Below are 14,770 nucleotides of genomic sequence, written 5' to 3'. Positions count from 1 at the left end.
GAGCATTGCTGTGTAAGAACAGTGGCACCCACCTATACGAATTACTGAGAAAAGAATAAAACAGTTATAAGAATCGGTTACTGAATCTCCTAAAGCATTTGATCTACCACGCAGCAACTGCAACTAGGTGTAAAGTCTGCTCTTGATTTAAAATCACAACATACATCTCTGTCATTTGTCAGCTGTATCTTGTTTTATCTCAGTGTTTCTGAAAGTCTCAGTCACTGTGCGTGAGTTTTTTGTGTGAAAAAGTGAAGAAATATCAAATTTTCGGGTTAGGGTTTTTGTGGTTGGAAAGAGTAACCAGCACAGAAGAGTCCCCATCCTGCCTGCTGACAGGAGCATGGGGTACCTTCAGCCCCAGGGATGATACTGGACCAGTGTGAACAGGCAGGACAGAAAAAGCCTGTCACCAGTTTTGATGCCTTCTCCTCAGGTCATCAGCAACATGGTGCCTGCAGCGATGCTAAAGGACTGATCCCCTCTATATCCGCATCTGTAATAAATCCTTTTCATGAGCATCACTGTGAAACACTGGGATGTGGCCACTGTGTTGGCCAGGTTTAAGGGATTACCAGGAAATGCTGCTAATGCCCATGGCATGATAAAATAAGGAGGCATTTTCTCACCTTGGCTTGCAAGGCTTGTGCCAGCCTTTTCTGGTGTGGAACAGGAAGGAGACAGCACCCCCTGAGGTCCACAGCCATCAGTGGCAAACGGAGCTGAAACTCCAGGGGAGGCTTCACTGGCAGCATGACATTCATTCAGCCTTGGTTTTGGGCCAGAACCATCCAAAGTGGAGATTTTGGCACGGCTTCTGCCTGAAACCATTAACCCTGCCCTGTAATTATAGGCGTAGCTGCAGGTGAAATGTAGCCTGAGCTTGGCACTGAGTTTTGGAAAGCTTTGCAGTTAGCTCAAGTTTCTCGGGACTAGGCAAACAGATGCTGCTTGAACAATACATCTGCGGTTGTATTTACAGGAATTCTGAGAGGGAAAGATGCTTCCAGGTTCACTGGAAGCTTTGGAAATAGCACAACTTGGACCAGCTGCTTTCCATGTCTCCCCATTAGCAAACTGGAGCTTGGAAGGCAAAGCCACGTGCTTGGACTGCTGAAGGGGATGGAGTCTTGAAAGCAGCTCTTGCTGCAGGGAGCAAAAGCATCAACACCGTTAAGAGTCTGTGAGCTCTTCTCTGAGATGTTCAGCTTGACAAGAAAACCTGAACTGAATCCTCATCCCTGCTTCATCACAATCAGCTAAAGCCAAGGGGACAAACCCTCACAGGGCACTGTAAATAGGCTCCAGCCCTGCACTGAAAGGCTCCAGCAGAACACATCAGGGATGCTGAGGCCACGGTGGCTCAATAGGCAAGCAAAAAACTGCCAATAAAAAGCAAAACGGCCATGCTAACAAAACATGAAGGCTCTCTGGTGCACCTAGTGATGCCAGGCCAAAAGCTGGTCTCGGAGCAGAGTTCTGGCATTACATCGTCACTTGCATATAGTCTGGACAAGGAAGGTGAGGATACAGGACCCATGTCAAACTAGATTATGGCAACAGCACAAAGAGATACAACAGACTGCAAACACCAGCACAGTGGGAAACCCTGAAGGCTTCATGACAGCCTGGTGTTACAGTGGGGAGGACTGCGGCAGAACATTTATGGACACTTGAAGGTAGCTTAGAGCCTCTCCTTAAGAAGAGCAAGAGATGCTTCCACAAGGAATGGCTATGGCACTGCTGCAGGGTCCCTGAGACCCCAAAGGGCTATAGACAAGGGTGAGTGATATATCCAAGTCAAAAGTCTGGGAATCACATTCCCCCCCCCCGCCCCTCGGGCTGGGCTGCGGGCATGAATGCAGATGCACACCAGAGGTGGATGCAGGTGAGAGAACCCCATAAGAATTAAATCAGACATATGGCAAGCCCCACAGATGGGGATTCAAATGGGATCTCCAAATGAAGAACGGGCATCCACCTTTGGCACTGCCTGCTCCTCAAAACCCTCAGAAAGGGGTAGTACCTGGGATGCTCTCCTTCAGAGGCATCTGGATGCAAAGGAGGTTGTTATACGCAGCCAACACAATTCATATCTCTTCCTCCCCATGTACACACTTCGAGGACCCACAGCTACAAACGTAGCTGCTTTTACCCCTTTAGTTACAAGCAGTAGAAGTGGAGTTTGTGCATGCTGTATCAGAGGGATGGGGCAATGATCAGTGGCAGCATGAAAGACACTTGGTATATCAGTGTTACCTACAGAAGCACCGCAGCACCCTACAAGATGGGAGGACGGGTTCTCCCAAAAATGATGCTCTTGGCAATGTTACCTCATCAGGTACTACAGCAATCTGGGAGTGCAGATACAGCTGGAGCATACTGCTGTCTACTCATCTCAGGCTGCATGCAGTAGCAGGCAAAATTGAGAGTACAGTCAGTGAGAGAGTCCAGAAAGCACATTCATATGGTAAAAAGGACCCGGCTGCTCCCTCTGCAGCAGCCGCTCCTTGATGCTACCTAAATTAGAAGCGTGATTAATACTGTATCAAAACGTGTGTAATCCCTCTCCCTCTAGGCAAGCAATATAAGGCAAGCAGTATTGTGTCACTGGGGCATCAAACACTAAGGTATACTAAAGAAGATTCCTATGTATTATTGTTATCCTTATTATTAAAAAAACCCTATTGTTATCATTAAAAACCCAACAATCCCACACCCGTGCTCTAAGCAGGTTTTGCTCTGTGATGCAGAGAAGTTGGGGTGTTTGCGTGCTAAAAGCTTTTCCACCACTGAGCAGCACAGGGCTGAGAGGGGGATGCTGCTCTCACCCCCCTGCCACAGCCCTCCCCATCCCAGCCTCAATGTTATCTGCAATTGAAAGAGCTTTTGTATCTGATTTCCTTGTTTCTGGTTCAGAAGGAAGCTGATGGAAACAGAAGATGCTCATCCACGATGGAGAGCGGATGAGAGAGGATGCAGGCGTGCAGGCATGGGTTGGAGGACCACAGGCGTGCTGGGAAGAAAGGGATGAAGGCTCAAGATGAGGGTTCACACAAGCATGGATGAAGAAACAGAAATCCTTCGCCTGCTCCTGGGCTTTTTAACATTCCCAATAAAATACTCACTGCTAAGGGTCTTTTCATGGGACAAGTCTTTGGCAAATTCCTTAGGAATTTCAGTGTCTTTTCTAATCCATTCTGGTTTTAGCACTAATGCTGCTGTGACCATAGTGATCGGAGGGAAATGAGCTTTGCAGCAGCTCCCTCTTGAGAGAAAATGAGTGAACGTGCTTTGCTTTTCTCTTGGGTTAGGAAGGGGAGCGTTTGCATCTGAGGCGATGCTCTGGCTTCTCCGGTACGTTATACAAACTTGTTCTAAAAAGTCACATAATTTAAAATCTTAAAAATCAATTAAAAATGTAAAAATATACCCATTTACCTGTAAATAGCAATGATCCTGCAGAGTTTATTTGGATCTAGTAAGCAGCATTTGATCTATCTGATGTATCCCATACTCTGTCTAAAGAAATAGAACGGCCTTCAGGGATGGACACGGGTTTGTTTCCACTGAGTTCCTTGGCATTTGTGTTTTAGAAGTTATTAACAAGAAAACGAGCCAACAAGGAAATGCACATACAAAATCTGCACTTGAGTAACATTAAAGTCCCTTCCCAAATATTGGGAAATTGGACTTATGGCTAGTGCTCTGCTCCTGCGTCTTGGGGTCACATATGAAAGGTCACCTGCACACAGACTACAGCATCTCCTGTTTGAAGACACGAACTCCTCAGACAACTTGAACCCACAACTTAGACCTGAAGCATCCAAAACCTGACCGTGGGTTCAGGTCCCAGCATCAGGGATGCTCCATCCCACAGCTGGGGCCATTTGCGTTGGTTCCTTCCATACCTAGACCCAGACTCTGAAAAACACAAGCTCAAAAGTTTCTTGAAGGCCAGATCCCAGGCACTGCTCCAAGGCCACGGCTTCACATCCTGCACAGATGCACCTCGAACCCAGGCTCCGTGCACACAACCATGCATGGGCATGGGCATCCCCAGAGCAGTTCAAGTTGGCCTGCTGGAAATTTGGCTTCTTCAACTCTTTTTGGTCTCCCCATTCTACACTTAAAACTTGTTTCTGTCCTCCAAATCTACAGAACCAAATTTGGGAGGAACAGGGGAGCAAAGACCAGCGCGAGAGAGGCTTAGCAGAGGGACAAAGTTTGCCTGATCATCCTTTAAAAGGTCTTTATCATTGGGATTGCCTTATTAGCAAAACAGAACTGATTTCTCTTCCTTTTATCTAGTGTAAGACTTCTTTGGGGGTGATCACCACAAGGAGTATGTGATACAGACATGGGGGAACTGAGTGACTGAAAGTGAAGAGCATTTAACTGTGATTTAGGGAAGGAATGGAATTATTTATGTCAATAAGCAATGAGCAGGCTCTGATACAGTTTATGCAGGCACAACTCATTTCACAGAAATAAGGAGCATAACTTAAGAGTTAATTCTGATGTAGGCTAACCCAAAAATCCAGGTCATTTTGCCTGGATGAATGAGAAGTGATGATTTATGGCGTGGCTGTGGGTTGGAGGCGTGTGTCAGAAGTCCTTGGAAATGGTGACACAGATAAAGGTGGGATATTTCTTACACTTTGCAAAAAAATTCCACGTGGAATTTGTAGCAGTAAGACACAATCTGTGCTGCCTTTATATAAAACCAGTTTTCCATAATCAGTGATTGTGGGACAAATCCAACCCCTTTTAAAGCTACAAGTCAAAAGAGCTTTATAAACCCTGGTGTAGCAATTTGAAGAGGGAAAACAACTCTTCCCATGCAGTCCCTAAAGGAGGTGAGACTGCTGGGATTTCAGCTGATGGAAAACTCAAGAGGGCACCTTCAGCATCTGCTCTCAAGGGTCTAACATCATCTGGGAAGGAGAAAGGGATTTTGCAATAAGAAATGGATATTTAAAATGGAGCCAATAGGGCTTCTACATTAGGACAAGAGAAAAATTACATCCCACAGCAATTGTGCCTCAAAGTCCTGTTGACTTTGCCTCCTATAGTAAAGGCCTCATCTTTAATACTGCATGACCTCATCCTCACCTGGTGTTCTGCCTTTATATCAGACCCTTTTGTGCCAGATTTCCAGCAGGCCTCCCTCCAAGTGCAACTGCAAACAAATAAGGTAATAAATCAGTGTTATCTCTGACTTGGACAAGAGCTGCAGGGAGCAGCTGGCTGGAGCAACATTGACTTTTGCCTCACCCAACACCATTTCCATTCTGTGGTCACTACAAAAACCATGCCACCAAGTCCGATCAGGGACCTGCTGACACTTCTTGCTCTTAACAAAAGCCAACTCATTTAGCAGCATGCAAACCTGCACCATTTACAGCCTTTTTGCACTCAAAGATTTCTCTGTATGGAATTCAAGGGCATCACTGGGTTCGCTTTGCACAAAGAAATCTGGAGCCAAAAGGAGTTTGGGAGCAAAGCAGAGAGGGAAAAACTGCAGGAGACAAAATGGATCAAATGGGAAGGAAAGGAATGATCATAGCTGGAAGCCTGGGTTCCCTCTGAGGAAAATGTTCTCCCCTCCTAAATGGTGAAAAATGGCAGGAAAAACTGTGTAGAGCCTTTCCCCACACTTCAGTCCTATGTGAAGACCTATGTGTTGGTCCTGAGCACTAGCAAAAGGATGGGTTTATTTCCTGTCTGCACCCACATCTTCTCTAAGGCCCAAATAGTCCTGAGTCTCCCCTGGTTGCTGCCTCTACACAAGCAAAGAGGAGACAAAAAGGCTGTGATTCTCCCTTCACCCCAAGCAAGCCAATGTTCAGCCTCTCAAAGGCCACACAGAAATGAAGCTGCCACGTAAATATCCTTAACAGGCTCTTGCTATAACACAGAGAAAATGTGGAGATGGGGTCTGAAACCACAAGCACAGCACCAGCAGAAAACCCATATGGGATTTGGGCCATAGGTGCATGGGAGGATTCAGAGGCACAGTGCCAGCCATGGTGTCCCAGCCCTGGAGATGGATCCCAAACCCAACTTTTCCTGATTTAACCCCCTTGCAAAAAACCCCTTTCCACCTATCCATGTAAAGTGACTTCATTTTGGTCCCAAAAGAAACTCTGAGCATCACTTTTCCCCTCACCTTCCCCCAGCTGAATGCACTGCTGAGGTTCTTGGCAATGATACAACCACCTTTCAAAGAGAAACTACTTTAACCACAACGAAACGGGGCAGACTTGGATTGGCACAACTTGTGGGCAAGCACAGGTAAGAGGCTTCTGAAAGACCATGAAGAAATGAAGAAGCACCTCTTAACTCAGCTCAAGGGGTCCAAACAAAACCAAAGGATGTCCCGAGGACATGGGTGTGAGATTCTTGGCAGGGCAGAAGAAGAAAGGGAAGGTTTATCACAGGGCATAGTGTGTGCAAAAGTGTTCAGGCACAATGCAAACTGTAGGAAAAGTGCCCCCTCTGACCAACAGGGCTTCAAAAGGATGGAGCTCAGCACTTAACTCACAGCAACGCAAGGACCACTGCATCTTGCATATGCACCCTCTCCCATCGGCCTGGTGGCTCTGGTGCCTCCACAATAGCACTGCTGGCCACGAGAATGGCTTCACACCATGGCAGCCCTGCCATGGCAATGGGTTGCCTTTGGTTTGCCTTTGCTTCCAAAGCACCTCCAGGTCCGTTGTCAATGGGAGGAGAGAGAATTAAATATAATACATGGTTTAAAACATAACATTCCAGCCCCACAGTCTCTGTTCCTCCTCTGCCTCATTTTTCTGCCCTCTGAGTTGTGTCTCTTCTTTCAGTGTTCTAAGATGGGATAATTTCCGAACCATTCTGGTTTAGAGCAGTATTCTAACCTGTCCCACTTTAAGGCCATGTCTTCTGCTCGTGCAAATATTCCAACCACCATCCCTCTCCTCCAGGGGCCTACGCAACACTTCCATGTATTATACTGGAATTATGCCACCTACCTGACTGTTAATGAGGAGCCACAGAGTAACACCCCCCCTGTAATTACCCATGACCTGAAATCTAAGCCAGGAACAGACACGTGTTCATTTCGCAACTCCAAAATCCCTAAAGGTGGAATCACCAGTGCCACGACACGGCAATTCCCACCTCCCACTTGTAACTGTGACCTCCAAAAGCCCTGCCTGGCTGGCTTATTCCTGCCCCGCGCTTCTGAAGGTTCCCAAGAAATGCAAGTTGCCTACCCTGCACCATGAAATAATCTCACCCAGTGATCTTAGAAAGAGAGTATGAAAGAAATCTGGACTTCACGGCTCCAGTTTGCTCACCACTATGACCTCTTCCACAAGGGCAGGCTCCGACCTGCTCATTCCCCCACCCCAGAGTAAGAAAGTATCTGCCAGCTAAGGATGTCCTAGAAGGAGGAAAACCTTAGCTGTCGATCTCCTTGAGAAGTTCGATGCATGGGCAGCTGCCAGCGCTCGGATGTGGCTCGGTGGCAAGAAGGCTTCACTGCCTGGAGGCTGACCAGCCCATGTCACTAAAGGGTCCCTCACCCGTGGCCGACCTGGGAGGAGGACCGCAGGGCGTGCAGAGGTCAGAATCGGTGTCTGACTCCCCTTCTGCAATGTAGGGTCTGATTTTGGCCACGGCTGCATAGCAACCGTTGTTAAGGATGTCCAAATTCTCTTTGGACTGGGAGATGCTAAAGCCGCTGAAAGAGCGCTCCAGTTCCTCGTGGTCTACCGAGGGGATGGAGATGGACGTGTCGCTGTCTCTCATGGCACTCTCATGGTGTTTGGTTGTAATGTCTTCGTTCCTCAGGTACTCGGCGCTCGCCCTGTGCCCGCCGCTGTACGCTGACAAGGAGCGCTCGTGGGAAGGCGGAGGTGGGATGCGGACCAGCGAGCCGGGGTCTCCGACGGGAGAGGAGCCGTGGCTCTGCCGCTGGCATGATGTCGAGGGCGGGCATGTGTTGGTCGGGACTGGTGGGGCAGAGAAGTTCTTCTGACCCATGGAGCTGGTGGACCTGATGATCTTGATGATGCAGCCGTTCTTGTCAATGTGCTCCCTGCTGCCTTCGGGGCTGTGGTAGGGAGGCGCTGGGTCTGGTTCTTTGGACCCAAAATAAGCCTCCGTCTCCGTTGGTGGGATGCCCATCCGCTGCATGTAAATGTTCACCAGGAAGTCCAGCTTCTTCTCCATTGACTGAACCTGCAAAACACCACAGTTTCAGTGCTACACGCTGCACGTGGGTGGAAGCACATTAATATCCTGAGCACAACTTCGTAGATGCCTACACTGACCCACATCACACTGAAACATTTAGTAAATAATTAATTGTCCTGCTCTAAAGCATTTAATTCTCCACCTTGTTGCAGGGTTTTCCTTAAACTCCTATAAACTTTTTGACAGGCACCAAATTCCAGGAAAGCTGGAGCAGCCTCTCATCCCTTCTGCTCCTTACTGCTTTTGACACTTTCTGGACTCAGATGCCATGGGGATTTCTGATCCTCTAGGGAGACTTTAATCTTCAGTAAAGACAGCAGCTACAGCAGCCAGGCTCATGGCCTCACCTGAAACATGTCTAGTGCGGTGGCAAAGAAACCAATGGCCCATTTTCAAAAGTAATGTTGACTTTTGGTAGACTACATGAGGAGATTCCAAAATACCTGTTCTGAAAGTAGTACTTAAGCTTCTAAGTACCCTTTCATAACATCCACCTTGTTTCATTTCCAAAACAGTCTTAGCTCTTACTTCTTCTAAATGGTAACTTCCCACTGGGGGAAATTAAGGCAAGAAGAAACCAACAGAAAGCGTGCAACATAAAGCATGCACCACCCTCTGATAAGAACCCTTTCCTGACCCAATTTACCTGTTTCTCCACTTTCCCAAGCCTGCCCATCATGCTGGGGTCTTCAGGCAGCTCCCCTTCCGCTGGCCCTTTGGTCCGATCCTTGTCGGTCATGGAGGATCCTCTCCCAACGATCTGGTCAACTCTACCGGGATCAGAAAATCCCCCCCCAGCCCCGGAAAAGGACCTGGAGTCAGTTGGAGGCAGCAGGCGAGGAGGGCTCTGCTCGCGGCGCCTCCATGGGACAAAGCAACAGCCTCTCTCCCAACCAACACTCCAGATCACTCACAGACACGCAGTGGCACTGAAGTGTTAATTCAGATGCACAATTCAGAGCGGTATTAGCAGAGTTTGGAATTACCCAGTTCTGTTTGTACAGATCAAACCTGGCACATTATGCATAGAAAGTTTACCCACTGCAAAGAATTTCTTCCAAATCAATTCACTTCTTGTTTGTCTCTCATTGGGGAAGACCAAGTTGTCTGTGTAGCATATGTCAATGGGATATTATTTCAGTCTTTGCAGCAGTTTCCTCTCCTCAATGCAAATGTAAGTGTGGAATTCTCATGCCCATGAAAATGAGCCACTTGCCCTAAGATACAAAGAGGTGAAGTGTTGTTTTAGTGGAATTACATCAGGGCTGAATTTGGTTACAACTCACCAAACTTTACCAAATTGCCTTCATCTAAATGCTACTGCAATTCATACCTGTATCATTAGCCGTTTTCTATTAGCAGGCCTCCAAGCTGGTAAAAGCAGAGGACACTCCTGCCAGTAGCGTGCTGTTTGGCACACGCTTCTTTACACACATTACATTTGCAAATCCCCAGTACAGAAACACAGCATAGATACAGCTCTGTATGCAGAGGACGAAGGAGGGCAGAGCCACTTTGGAAGCTGGAAGTCAATTGTATGAGGCATTAACTATAAGTTTTCTAGAGTAAACACCAGAGCTTCTTGATCCTTCAAAAGTCAGTTTTGGAATAGCTTCTTAATGGCAGCCCAGTTTATAACCTAATTCTATGCCAGGCAAACTTTACCCTTGCATAATGCACCGAACGTAAGGGTGGCAGGGGAAAAGAAGGGTTAATTCATCTGACTGAAACCAAGTTGAGGATTCTTGAGCAGGAAACTCAAAATGCTCCTTACGCAGTTCTGCCGTGTGGGCCATGGGTCCATGCACCAGGAGGAGGAAAAGGAAGAAGCTGAATACAGACAGACAGGGGAAAATGGACAAACAAAAACCAAGGAAAGGAATAAGATGTGAGGCTATTTCCAACACAAGAGCTACCTGTTTTCTTTACATTGGACAGGGACTTCATACATATGTTGGCTGTTGACATTAAGGGACAGATATCAGTGGGTACGGACCAGCGTGGCTCCCTTAGCTTATATTAGAGCAACAGCAGCTTACAGCACCAGAAGATCTGGCTCAAAGAGATGAAGCGGATGAGCACATTACACCAAAGACAGGAAATACAAGCCAACAATTATTGTGGAGTTTATCTTTGATCCCAGAAGGTACTTCATTTGGGCAGGGATGTGACAGAATGCCACTCCGTTTAAGAAGTTATGTTTGATCCTTTGCTTAGCAATATAAGCACAGGAGTACAAGGAGCACCGAGTGCTACAATTACAAGTGTGAGGAATACGCATGCCTTATTTCTCTCTTGTAATGGGAGAAGGAAATCATTGACATGTACAGGAACTCCCCACAAGGGATGCAATTATTGACATTACATACAGCACAAGAAACCCTATGACAATGTTGTTACCGTGTAAGCAAAGAGGTATTAAATTGGATACCTCCGACTACCTTGGTTTGGAATCACAAGTCAAGGCGTAGTACAGCCACTGTACGAACTCCTCTCCTGTATGCACAAGCAAGTAGACTAGTAAAACAATGATCATGAGTTTAAGGAGGCCCAAAGTCTAAACACTACTGAATATTGCATGAGGTCAAGACCAATCGGGGGGTCCTTGTGTCCCGTCTAGCACAGCACTAACACTGAAATGTTCCCACTGATGTAAATGAGATGTCCTTCAACAGTTGCTGAGTAGAGCAGGGAGGCAGGACAGACTAACACAGAGGAAAACTGTCATGCTATGGTGCATCATAACAGCAGAGAGAGTCTTGTGCAACCCTACTGCTAATCTTGCAGGAACTAAGGAAGGACTTCTAGTCTCTTCCATGTCCTTAAGAGAAGAGGTATCCATGAGGTGAACCTCACTTGACGCTAGTCAAGCACAGGAGGCCAGATGATCACTAGCATCACATAGAAGAGCACCAGCTTCTTAAATCACTTTCAGGCTAGACACTACTTGCCTGTGAACCTGCTGTGATTTAAAAGCAGGATTGAAGCCCTTCACAGGGCTCACTATAAAGTATTCAGAAGCCCGCGTCCATACACCATTGACACCAGAGCCCAGGAGAGTTCCTGCTTCATTCATTCCCTCCGTGTCTATACTTTAACACAGTTCTGACTCCTGAGGTGGTCATCTTCCACACCTCTGAGAAACCTGGGAGCCAGATCTCGCCCTGGAGGCAGGCTCTGCACTGAGGATGGTGTGGGGGGCACCTGTGGGCCACTGACTTCACTGCAGAGAGGAGAGAAGAAGGTGAACCAAGTCCTTCTCTTTTGATAGGAGAAACTAGGCTCAGGTCTCCCAGCCCTTTGCTTCCCATGGCAATATTTAGACCAGAGGAGAGTGCTCCTACCCTCAGCAGAGTGCAGAGATTTCATCTGTGCCTTATCTGATACAAGAGAGGGATTTCCTCTGTGCTCCTACCCCATCCATACCTCGCTGAGCACTGAAAAGAGCAAGAGGTCCTTTTAGCCATTATAAAAGAGTTTGAGGTTTTGTCCAGATTGAGCAGCAAAGCTCAAAAGATGAAGAAGAGAGAACATATTCCACCTTTGCAAGCAGAGGGGGATAGAGACAAAGGACCATGTATCTCCTGAGATGCCAGACCCCACTTCCGCACTACATCCCTTGCGTCTTCCCAACGCTAACTCTGGCTGTGTCAAATACAGAGCAGAGGGAAGAAATCAGCTGAGGCTTTGGAAGAGCCAGCCTCACGTTTTACCCTTCGTGGTAGAAGATGCAGAGGTTTCTGCATTGACACGACAAACTGTGCCATCTGCTGTCCTCGATAGGCTCTGCGGGCCTTAGCTTGGGAGGGAGAGAGAAAAGGGGGCTGCTCCTTACAGCAAACTTTGGTACTTTTCCTTCTTTCTAATGGTACAAAAAAAAATGCAAGGTCTTGCATCAGCCACAGTGCAGGTTTTCTCATGCTTCATTATGCTTCATGCTAACAGTGCATGCAAAGAGGTGTAATATGTCACCCTCGGGCCAGAAGCAGACATCAAAAAGGTCAAACGGCTCAAATGAGATAAAAATGAAGTGTTTGGGAATAGATATTCAATTCTTTTTTTTTTTTCTTTTTTTTTTATAATTTTTTGTGCACAATCCAGGCATTGAAGCCAAACCCCCTTCATCCACGTCACAGGACTGGCGGCTGACCTCCTCAGTTGGCAATAAAGCTCTAGACATACTTTGACTAATACCTGTCGCTTAAAAATCAAGAGGTTGCACCTCTTCTATTGCAAATCAAGGGAATTTAACCCCAATTGTCTGTGTGTAGAGCAGGGAGCAAACACCTTCAGCCAAACCACAATGGACATCCCCCAGCATCCAGCTGCTTTTGCCGAAACCTTCTGGCTGAACTGAGCCCTTGTCGCTAGAGCCCCACCACGCAATCCATGGGGGTGACATAGCTCATGGGACATGAGCTGGTTGCACACTTAATCTCATAGGTTAAATACAACAAAATCGTTGGAATATGCATTGTCATCTTAAAATCAAGTTTTTCTGGAGGTAAGAAAGTGGTTTCCCTTTTACAGACTACTTTTGGGCCTCATCCTTTGGCAGGAATGAGAAATAGGAAAAATGCTTTCCTGAAAGCATCTATGTTCCAAGCATAAAGCTTGGGGCTTCTGGAAAATTCCCTCTCTTTTAATCTTTGAGCAGGCTCTGTGGGGAAAGGTAAGCTTTCAATGCTCCTTCTCCTCACATTCCTCTAGTGAAGATTACTCAGAGCAGCTTAAATCAAAATCAAGAGCTTTGTCACATATTAGCTCTTAGGAAGGGCAAGTATATTTAGAAAAGAATATCTGAGACTAAGCTTGCTGCATTTAAAAATCACCTACTATTTGTGCATGGAAAATTACTTTCTGGCAAGTATTTTACTGGCCTTGGGCTCCAGTGGTCTCAATACAAGGTGAAAAGAGAGCTCAGCACATGGCCCTGCTGATCAGACTTCAGAATGCCCTAAAACCAGGTAATTCAGTGAGGATATGTTCCTTGTGGCATCAGCTTCAGGTAAGGGTTTACCTAAGGAGAGACTTTCATGAAGGCAATGAGAAAAGTCTCGCTGTGTGACTGAGGGCTGGGTTTGACTCCTGCTCTTTTTGCTTGCAAAAAATCGGGATTTTTGTTATTATTATTACACTTGTTATTATTACTAATTTTATATGAGTCCATGGTTCTAATATTTTAACACATTTTCCCTCCCATGGTCAGTAGAGTTACATCAGCAAGGAAGAGACCACTGTGTTCATGGGATATGAAACACTTCATTCTTACTTTGCCCACTGAATTAAACTCCTTCCAAAGTACAAAGAGCAGCAGAGGCTCCTTTGCTTGTGTGTGGAGTGGTTTGCCTTTTAGGAAGCAGACTGCTGAGTTTAGATTGGCTTTGTGGGTAAATATTCCACCTTTTACATTTGAAGATAGCCTAACAAGAGATTTTAAAAGATATAATTTTGCTTTCTAACACCCAGAAGACCGCAAATAGAAAACACACTTGAAGAAACTGATGGTTACTGATGGCTCTGTGAATGCCCTTTTTCTTTTTCCCCTTTGGCTTGCTTCACGTGAAATCTCATTCCTGAGAGTAAATCAGAGCACAGCTAGAGTAGCAACCCCTTCCGAGTCATGATTTAGCAAGCTGCTAATAAATACCCATGTGATAAATGCCGTCCTATAACTGGCATGAAAGGGGTTTGACATAAAGCAAATGAAAAATCCAGAGAAAGCGGCATTTTGATGAATCCTAACCTAGGCGAGTATTGGGGAGATTCTTTGGAAGAATACATGGGTCCTTTGGTTGGATACTTCTTATGCCGGGGAGTTGAAGGGGGTGGGGGACCCACAATCATATCTATCCTGGCAAAGCAAATAAGAAAAAGAAAGACACCAGCAAAAACGCATAATGAAGCAACATGGAGAGAAAAGTTGGTCAGAAAAAGTTGCAGGAAGAAACAACTGCAAAACAGAACGATAGAGAGAGAAAGAGGGAGAAATTGAACACAGACCCCACTGGAAACAGAAGGCTCTCTCCTACCACTTGGTTCTCAGTGAAAGCCACAGTCTTCCCTCTTCTGGGTAAGACTTGGGGATGCAGGCACCACTGAAACATCATCAGGAGGTCCCCCCACCCCAGATACCCTCTGGAATATATTTGCATGTGTGTAGCGATATCCCATTGAGGCAGCTGGATATGAAACAACATATATTCGTTCTCCTTTCAGTTCCGGTGCTAGATAATGCATCCTCAGCTAGGCCAGAAAAGCACGAGCTGCTGGGAGTCGGTGAGGTACACTGCAGGATTGTACACTCAATGAATGGGAGACATCCATGGTTGGCAAGGTGTCAGGATGAGACACGAGACAGTGTGAACACAACACTGAAAAGAGCACATTACAGACACAGTGACAAAGGCATTAATGATTAAAGAGGAAAGTGCATGTAAACACCCCAGCAAGCTGCTTGAATGCAGCTTTAATCCACTAAAGTCCTGGCTATGGGAGATCCCAGCCAGCCCTGCTGAGCTGAGCTGAG

The 14,770-nt window shown here is 46.5% G+C and overlaps 1 protein-coding gene across 18 annotated transcripts in view; it reads right to left on the bottom strand.

Annotated features, from left to right (window-relative positions):
- Window positions 1–4,394: 4,394 nt before the first annotated feature.
- The window catches only part of KCNQ2 (potassium voltage-gated channel subfamily Q member 2), a 65,244-nt gene continuing 54,868 nt past the window's right edge, over window positions 4,395–14,770 (bottom strand). For 14 of the 18 annotated variants that reach the window (XM_061441490.1, XM_061441491.1, XM_061441494.1 and 11 more), the window contains 2 exons: window positions 8,888–9,011; window positions 4,395–8,226 (listed from right to left, as the gene is read on the bottom strand). In XM_061441490.1, coding sequence (XP_061297474.1) covers window positions 7,522–8,226; window positions 8,888–9,011 — 829 coding nt within the window. In that variant the 3' untranslated portion in view covers window positions 4,395–7,521. Of the gene's footprint in view, window positions 8,227–8,887; window positions 9,012–13,987; window positions 14,096–14,770 lie in introns of all 18 variants that reach the window. The other 4 variants (XM_061441507.1, XM_061441509.1, XM_061441510.1 and 1 more) reach the window with 1 other exon arrangement.

This window comes from Pezoporus flaviventris, unplaced genomic scaffold, assembly GCF_033815535.1.
Source record: "Pezoporus flaviventris isolate CSIRO_AGI_PZ_B2104156 unplaced genomic scaffold, CSIRO_AGI_Pfla_v1 ptg000213l, whole genome shotgun sequence".
Classification (NCBI taxonomy): domain Eukaryota; kingdom Metazoa; phylum Chordata; class Aves; order Psittaciformes; family Psittacidae; genus Pezoporus; species Pezoporus flaviventris.
Note: the sequence above shows the minus strand (reverse complement) of the source record. Positions and strands in the feature narration are given on the sequence as shown.